At 56.4% G+C, this 7,658-nt stretch overlaps 1 protein-coding gene and 1 non-coding gene across 3 annotated transcripts; one reads left to right on the forward strand and one right to left on the reverse strand.

Annotated features, from left to right (window-relative positions):
* Window positions 1-186: 186 nt before the first annotated feature.
* On the reverse strand, window positions 187-6,870 carry LOC103286958 (DiGeorge syndrome critical region gene 6 like). Of its 2 annotated transcripts, none has more exons than XM_008142588.3 (5): window positions 6,695-6,868; window positions 6,461-6,621; window positions 1,799-1,899; window positions 839-979; window positions 187-436 (listed from the first exon to the last, which is right to left on the reverse strand). In XM_008142588.3, the coding sequence occupies exons 1-5, from the start codon at window positions 6,802-6,804 to the stop codon at window positions 353-355; spliced, it is 597 nt and encodes a 198-aa protein (XP_008140810.1). In that variant the 5' UTR covers window positions 6,805-6,868; the 3' UTR covers window positions 187-352. The 2 variants fall into 2 exon arrangements, with proteins under 2 accessions (XP_008140810.1, XP_054568459.1); XM_054712484.1 differs by having other exon boundaries at window positions 350-436; window positions 6,456-6,621; window positions 6,695-6,870.
* On the forward strand, window positions 3,552-3,653 carry LOC114231961 (U6 spliceosomal RNA). Its single transcript, XR_003617996.2, has one exon. It is a non-coding gene; the product is annotated as a U6 spliceosomal RNA (small nuclear RNA).
* Window positions 6,871-7,658: the final 788 nt, after the last annotated feature.

The following is a 7,658-nucleotide window of genomic DNA, read 5'->3' on the forward strand; positions in this document are numbered from 1 at the left end:
GCTGTACCTACCAAGAGAGGGGCCGAGACCAGAAAGAAGCACAAAGCCTGGGGCTTGGCAGAGGTCGAGATGTGCTTGGTGCCAGGTCCTCTAGCCCTACCCTCTGCCCAGCTCTGGTGCAGCCAGTCAGTAGGCTGGCCTGCTCCCCTTTACCACACTGCTCTAGCTTTAGACGTAACACCCCCCCCCCCCCACCCCCCCTGCCGACAAAGGTGGGTGGCAGACACAGCCAGGGTCCACCCTGCCTCTCCTCAGAGGTGACCCTTCCTGCAGGCGCCTCGGCAGGTGGTGGCCAGACGTCAGCTTCCTGCTATTGTGGGGGCAGTGGGTAACTGGCAGGGACCCCACCTGCTCACAGGGCTGCCTTCCCCGCCGGGCAGCCCCTCTGCTGCAGCTTCCGGATGAGCTCCAGCAGGTTCATCTGTAGTGTCAGCTCCTGGGGTACAGAGGGGCCACTGTGAGGCCAGAAGGACACCGCGGCCCCTTTGCCCCAGGAAAGGCCCAGGTAGAAGCCCCGTCCCCAAGGGCCCAGGAGCCGACCTCAGGGCCTAGCGTGTGCCAGGCAGTGAGCTGGCCACAGCTGCCAGAGGCTTGGTGCGCACAGATGTGTGCAGAGGAGGGGCGCTGGGGACGGTGAGCAGAGGCGGTGGGACCAGCACAGAAACCCTTCCTGGAGCCGAACTCCTCCCATTTCCCCTTCCTGCACACACCCCAGGCCTCCCCACCCCTATTCTTGCCCTGCCACCGCCTGGGCAACCAGCCCTAAAACCCCAGATGGAACCTGGCTTCCGGGGATTAGCGTCCCTGGGCTGTGCCAGGGCAGGCCCAGGACACTGACCTGCGGGTTGGTGGTCACGTAGAAGCCGGCGACCCCCGCCTTCTCCAGCGTGCTCTGCTGGTCCGCCACCTTCCGGTCCAGCTCCAGGATGATCTTCTGGTCCATGGCCCGCTGCTCCTCACGGATCCGGTGCTCCATCGCCTGCCACCGTGAGGGCAGCTCAGGGATCCAGCCTCCACCCACCAATACCTCGCACACAGGGTCCTGGCCCGCCACTGCCATCCTTCTAGAAGCTCGGGCTCCGGGACCACTGAGGGCACCCTGACTGCGCCCAGGTCACTCCCTTCCTGGCCACACCGGACCCTCCAGAGGGCTCGGCTGCCCTCCCGTCAGGTGTCCTCCCGCTGCTGTGCCAGGCCTCACCCAGTGCTGACTGCTCAGGGCCCCCGTGAACGGGCAGACGCCGTTCCACCTCCGCTTCTGTCAAGTCGGCCACTGTCTCTGGGCCCCTGTGTACATTACTTCCCCACGGGGCTGCCTGAGACTCCAGCTCGGCGCCTCCTCCCTGCACCCCCGGCCTTGAGACTGCCTGGGAACCCCACACCTGTCTCTGCGTGCACCCCCATCATCCATGGCTGCTTGGCCACATGCAGGTTTTCTGGGTGTCCCTGAGTAACCAGGGAGCAGGATGGGCCCCTGCTGACTCCCCGCCACCCCACCATTGCCCTTGCACCTCCAAGGCCATGAGCACAACGGCCCCTACTCAGCTCCTGCCCTGCACTGGCCCACCCCACCAGAGCTGCGGTCTTGGGGAGCAGGTGGAGGGGACCGCACACTCTACCTGGTCCTGGCACTCCAACACCCCATGGTGAAAAGCCACATGTGAGAACTCTCCACGCCTTCAGCAGCCCACCCCAGGCTGGGGCCCGGGACAGCCAGCAGCTCCCGAGTCCCCCTGGGCCTCCCCACCACGCCCTGTCAGCACAGCCCAGGCGGCGCCCACCCTGCCTGCACCCGTACCTCCTGCTCACGCTGCTGAGCTGCCTGGAGCACGGGCAAGTTGTGGGGCCGGCAGGCCTGCTGGGCTTCCTGGTGCTTCTGCCGCAGTGTCTGCCTGAGCACTGGGAGGGGACAAGGCCAGAGAGTCCATCAGGAGGCGGCAGGGGCGAGATGGAGGGGCCGGGGAACACCTCCCACCTCAGGGCCTGCCCTACCGCAGCACCAAGCTGAGGCCCAGGGCAGCCAGGCCAAAGGCGTAGACGTGAGGCCCCAACTGATCACTCGTCCCGCCCGAAGCCCTGTACAAGAAGCTGGGTGGCGGGGGGGGGGAGGTCCAGGGGACGCCGAGCAGCCCGGTCCACTCAGTCCTACCCTCCCCCAGGGCAGGGCCTTGCTCCAGCAGGGAGGCTCCAGGGGACTCGGGAAGGTGTCGTGCACTAGAGGGTGAGGCAGGGCAGGCTGGCGTGGGGTGGGTTCGGGGCTGGAGCCTGGACTCAAGACCATGTGGGTGGGAGACTTTGGTCTGGAGGCTTCTGGGCTCAGATGGCCACCGGCCAGCAGTCCTGGGTGTGACCCACTGATGTCCAGGAGACCACCCAGGCCAAGGCCTGGAGAAGGAGGATGAGGAGAGGGGTCCCTGTGCCTGAGCAAGGTGTGGCCTCTGCCCAAATGTTCTGAAGGACACATACATAGCAAAGCTTCTAGAGAGCATCAAAAACTCCTCACTAAAGGGAACCACGCCTTGAGCTCGTTTCAGCAGCACAAATACTAAAATTGGAACGATAACAGAGAAGATCAGCATGGAGTCGAACAGGACTGGACAGAGGAGAAAGGTATGGGATGCAAAGAAGCCAATCACAAAACAGAGTATATGACACCACACAGCCCACATCTTAGACCAGCAGGTGTCAAGTGGCTGTCGCTTCCCATGAAGGCGGGGGGGGGGGGGGGTCCCCTGGTCATAAGGAAACACAAGCCCAACCCGGTCCCAGGCAGAACCTCACATTACAGCTCTTTCAGGAGGGCCCCCGAGGTTCTCCTGCCAGCAGTTTGGTACCTGCTGTGCCCACAGCCTTCTGTTTCCTGGCATCCGGTACACACCTCGACTCTGGCATCTCTCACATTAAAGGAGTCTGAAACCAAGAGCCACCCTCAAGGCAGAGGCTCAAGAAAAAACGATCCCTAGTTGATGTGTACGCCACATGGAGGCAGGGGGTGAGGAAATACATACACACGGGGAAATGTCTCCTTCACGCTGTTTATTAAACGTTGCTGCCAACCCCAGGTCAACTCCCAGATTCCACTGGGTCAGTGGTCGGCAAACTCATTAGTCAACAGAGCCAAATATCAACAGTACGACGATTGAAATTTCTTTTGAGAGTCAAATTTTTTTAAACTTAAACTTCTTCTAACGCCACTTCTTCAAAATAGACTCGCCCAGGCCGTGGTATTTTGTGGAAGAGCCACACTCAAGGGGCCAAAGAGCCGCATGTGGCTCGAGAGCCGCAGTTTGCCGACCACGGCACTGGGTGAGCAGCCAGAGATCAGAGGAGAGCGGCGCCTGCTGCAGGGGAGCAGGGGCAGGGCCTCAGTAATGACCAAGCAAAGCGACCACAGCCAGTCACCACCTGCTCAGAGGAAGGGAGAAGCAGAAAGCCACAGGGCGCTGGCCCACTGCCAGCAGCACCAGAACCTGCCCAGAAGTTCTGAAGGACGAGCAGCAAAGGGTCTAGAGGGTAGCAAACACTTCCCACCAGGTGGAACCCAGCCGCGGGCTCACTCCCGCAGCACAGACTGAACTGGAACGACACAGAGAAGATGAGCACGGCCCTTGATCAAGGATGACATGCAAGTTCATGAAACATTCTATGCTTTTAGTAAATGAGTAAATAGGATGAAGTACAATTTATTAAAAAAACAAAACAACCTGCGGGGGGGGGGGGGTGGCGGGCTGGAAGAGGCTAATGGGGGAAAAGGAGGACAGATGTAATACTTTCAACAACAAAGATCAAAAGAAAACAAACAAAACCATTCCATGAAGAAATGGCAGGTTCCTTTTTTAAAATATTATTATTCTGAGTGCTTTATCTGCTCCCCAAATCACTAACCTCGGTGGAGATAAAGATTACCAAAACAACAGCACGTGCTACTAACTGACAGCAAGCCTGAGCCACCACTGCTGAAGCACCTGGCAGAGACTCCATCGGAGGCAGGAGTGAAAGCTTTACACGGCCAAAGGCAGTGGTCGGCAAACTCTTTAGTCAACAGAGCCAAATAGCAACAGCACAACGAATGAAATTTCTTCTGAGAGCCAAATTTTTTAAACTTAAACTTCTTCTAACGCCGCTTCTTCAAAACAGACTTGCCCAGGCCGTGGTATTTTGTGGAAGAGATGCATGTGGCTTGAGAGCCGCAGTTTGCTGACCACGGGCCAAAGGTGTCCGTCCTCATGGGAGGTGGTTACAAAGGTGTCCGTCCTCATGGGAGGTTGGTTAGTGTGGAGAAGCTGCAGGTGGTCTGACTAGAAGAGGGGCTGAGGCAGGGGAAGAGGAGCCTGAACACCTGCCTCTACCAGAAAGCAAGGAAGTGCTCAAAGAATGATGGGACTTGTCGAAAAAGACTCAGGAGCCAGGCTGGCGTTCTCCCACTGGCCAAATGTGGCACGATTCAAGCATGAAAAAGAATGATGAGCTATGTATTTTGGGTTTGTGAGCATATGCATCTTATACTTCAACTAGTGGCCCGGTGCATGGATTCATGCACATTAAAATTAATTAGAAGAAATATTTTATTATCGCTATTCACCCTTTCTCTATAATAGAAGTGTCAATCAAATTCACGATCGACAAGGACAGATGGAAACACACACGTGCGACTGGCGAGAGTCAACTTAGCCTTTTATAGAACAAACTTGCTTAGTTAGACCTGCTTTCTGATTTAGCTAAACTTCTTCCAGCCCAGTGAAGCACCCCAACTTCTCTTTCAGGTGATTGTCAGCAACACAGCAGTAAATATCAACACGAAGCAGATTATTATTGTAGCTCACACAGGGAGAACAAAGGGTAAAATAGTGTTTGACTATATTCTGTGCAGTGAGAAAACCTGAAGTCATTTTCAAGGTCCACCATTTCTTCTTTTCAGTCAGGTCAAGTTTCTAAATCTCCGTTTTACGGCTAATGAAAAGAAAACAGGATTCCACCGAGTCTCCCTATCTACCTACTCCAGGACTTCTGTGAGGATCAAATGAGATGAGGCACGGGAAATGCTTCACAGACAGTTGCTTACAGTGTGAAGTGTTTGCACCTGGCTATAAAGCAAGTCGAGTTCCTGGGCTGAAGAAACTGCAAGGAGGCTAGTCGCTAGGGAGAGGAAGCCAGGTGTTGCTACTTGATGTCATTACCCGGACGGAGGGAAGGACACTTAGCATATTAGCCTTCTATATAGATTATATAGGTAGATTAAAATGTTTACAAAGATAACCACCCGAACAGGGATGAAGTAATACTGATCCTACTCAAACTCTTCTGGAAAACTGAAGAGAACACTTCCCAACTCACCCTATGAAGCCAGTATCACCCTGACACCCAAACCAGACATCACAAGAAAACTCCAGAGTGATGTCCATCGTGAACACAAAGACAAAAATCTTTGGGATTTTAGCACATCCAATCCAACGTAGACCAAAAGGACAATACAACATGATCAAGTAGGATCTACTCCAGGAATACAGTTTATCCCAGGAATTAAAACAACAACAACAATGTAACTCACCATAGTAACCAAGAAGCTACCGATCATCTCAACAGATGCATAAAAAGGATTTGACAAAACCATCACAGAAACACACGAATTCTTGGGCAGATGTTATGTCGCCTGTCTCCACAGGGAAGGGACCTGTGTCACCAGAGGAATTTCTGCCACATGTAACCTGCATACCATCAGGCTCTACCCGCCGCCCACTTTACAGGAAACACGGAGCGGGGAGAAATGGGTTAAGTGACAGCCGGAAGAAGCCGTCTGACAGGCCCAGAGTGGGGGGCATTCTGCAGGTAGGATGCCTTGGGGTTCTCAAAAGGTCAATGCCACAATAAATGCCGAGGACTTCCAGAAGCCGAGACCAAAGAAACCAATTGCAATGCATGAACGGACGCCGAATCCTTATAAAGCGCCAATTTGAGACAAGCTAGGTCATGTGACCCTGGACTGAAGGTCAGAAGGCACCCGAGTGATGGATTTCTCAGGAGGCTAGCCTCTATGGCTACATAGGAGAGTCACTGTTCTAGAGCACGGGTTCTCAATCCTGGGCTCAAGCTGACCCCCAAGAATGTCTGAGACATTTTGGGTTGTCATGGCGGAGGGAGGGAGCCCCTGCCATCCGGTGGAGAGCAGCCAACATTCTGCTATGCACAGGGCAAGGTCTCACCGTTAATACTTGTCCAGCCACAAACCTGGATTGACCCATTTGCCACCAAAACAAAAACAAAACAAAAATTAACCAAAAAAAAAAAAACCAACAAAAAACGCTAGCAAAGACTCCGCCCTTGACCTGCTCAATATTAGAAACTTCTACCGAGCAACACCCAGGGAAGGGCTCGGCCCGCAGAGACCCGGAGCTCCCAGGGCAGCTGACCTCCCTTCCTGGAGGAGGAGCGCGCCTCGGCCCGCCGCCCGCACGCACCTCACCTCGGTGCTCGTTCTGCAGCCGCAGGCGTTGGTTGTAGAGGCTCTTCTCGGTGAGGTGCTGGATCTCCAGCAGCCCCTGCACGATCTCGAACACGGTGCCGTCGAGGAGCGCCAGGGCCAGGTCGCTGAGCGTGGTGTAGGACAGGCGCTGCTGGAAAGAGCTGCGGGCAGAGGGGCGTGGTGAGCGCGGGCAGGACCGGGACCCGCCGCGGCCGCCCGCCCCGCGGCCCGCACCTGGGCAGCTCCTTGACCAGGCTCTGCAGCGCCGACAGCAGCTGGTAGTGCCGCTCCTGCTGCCGAGCCCCGTCCACCGCCTCCTCCAAGGCGCCCGCGTAGCGCTCCATGGCCCCCGCACCCCGCCAGCCGCGGACCGGAGGGACGCTCCCCGCCGTAAGCCAGTCCCGAGCGCCGTGCGTCCCGCCCCCTTTTACGACAGTTCAGGGCACCGCGCGGCCAGCTTTGCGCGTCAGCCGGAACGAGGTTCGCCCCGCCCCTCCGCGGAGGCTCCTGGGCGCGTCTCGCGTCGTCCCGGCCCTTTTCCCTGCCGCCCCGCCCACGCAACCTGGGGGGCTCAACTCCGCAGCATTGAAATCCCGGGTTTCCAAGATGCCCGCCCAGCCCGCAGGGTGTCGGCACTGACCCAAGCTCCGTCCCCAGCCTCTCCCTCTGGCTGCCTCTCCACGCTCACCGCCTAAAGGGGCTGCGTGGTGCGAGGGCTTGTCCTGCGCATGCGTCTGCTGGGGCGGCCGGGGGGTCCTGCTGCCTCAATCTGGCGGCCTGGCATCAGGCTGGCATCCCCGCCCCTTGTCCGCCTCCACCCACAGGGTCAGCATGGAGAAGGAGCCCTAGTTCAATGCCACATTCCAACCTTGAAAATAAATTATTAGGAATCCCCAATTACACTTTTTATAAACTATAAAAATCTACCCCAAAAATTCAGACTGCTGAATATTCTGCTGTGCTCTCGCGGGCAGGAGGCGGGAGATTCCTGTCTTGGAGAACTAGCATTGTCATGGGAATGGGAAAGGGAGTGGACTGAGGTGGGTCTGCCCGGTCTGGAATGGGTGGGTTCTTTTAAAATATATATGTATATATATTTTATTTATTTCAGAGAGTAAGGGAGAGGGATAGAAACATCAATGATGAGAGAGAATTGATGGCCTGCCTCCTGCACGCCCCCTACTGGGGACTGAGCCAG

Source organism: Eptesicus fuscus, chromosome 23 (assembly GCF_027574615.1).
Source record: "Eptesicus fuscus isolate TK198812 chromosome 23, DD_ASM_mEF_20220401, whole genome shotgun sequence".
Taxonomy (NCBI): Eukaryota; Metazoa; Chordata; class Mammalia; order Chiroptera; family Vespertilionidae; genus Eptesicus; species Eptesicus fuscus.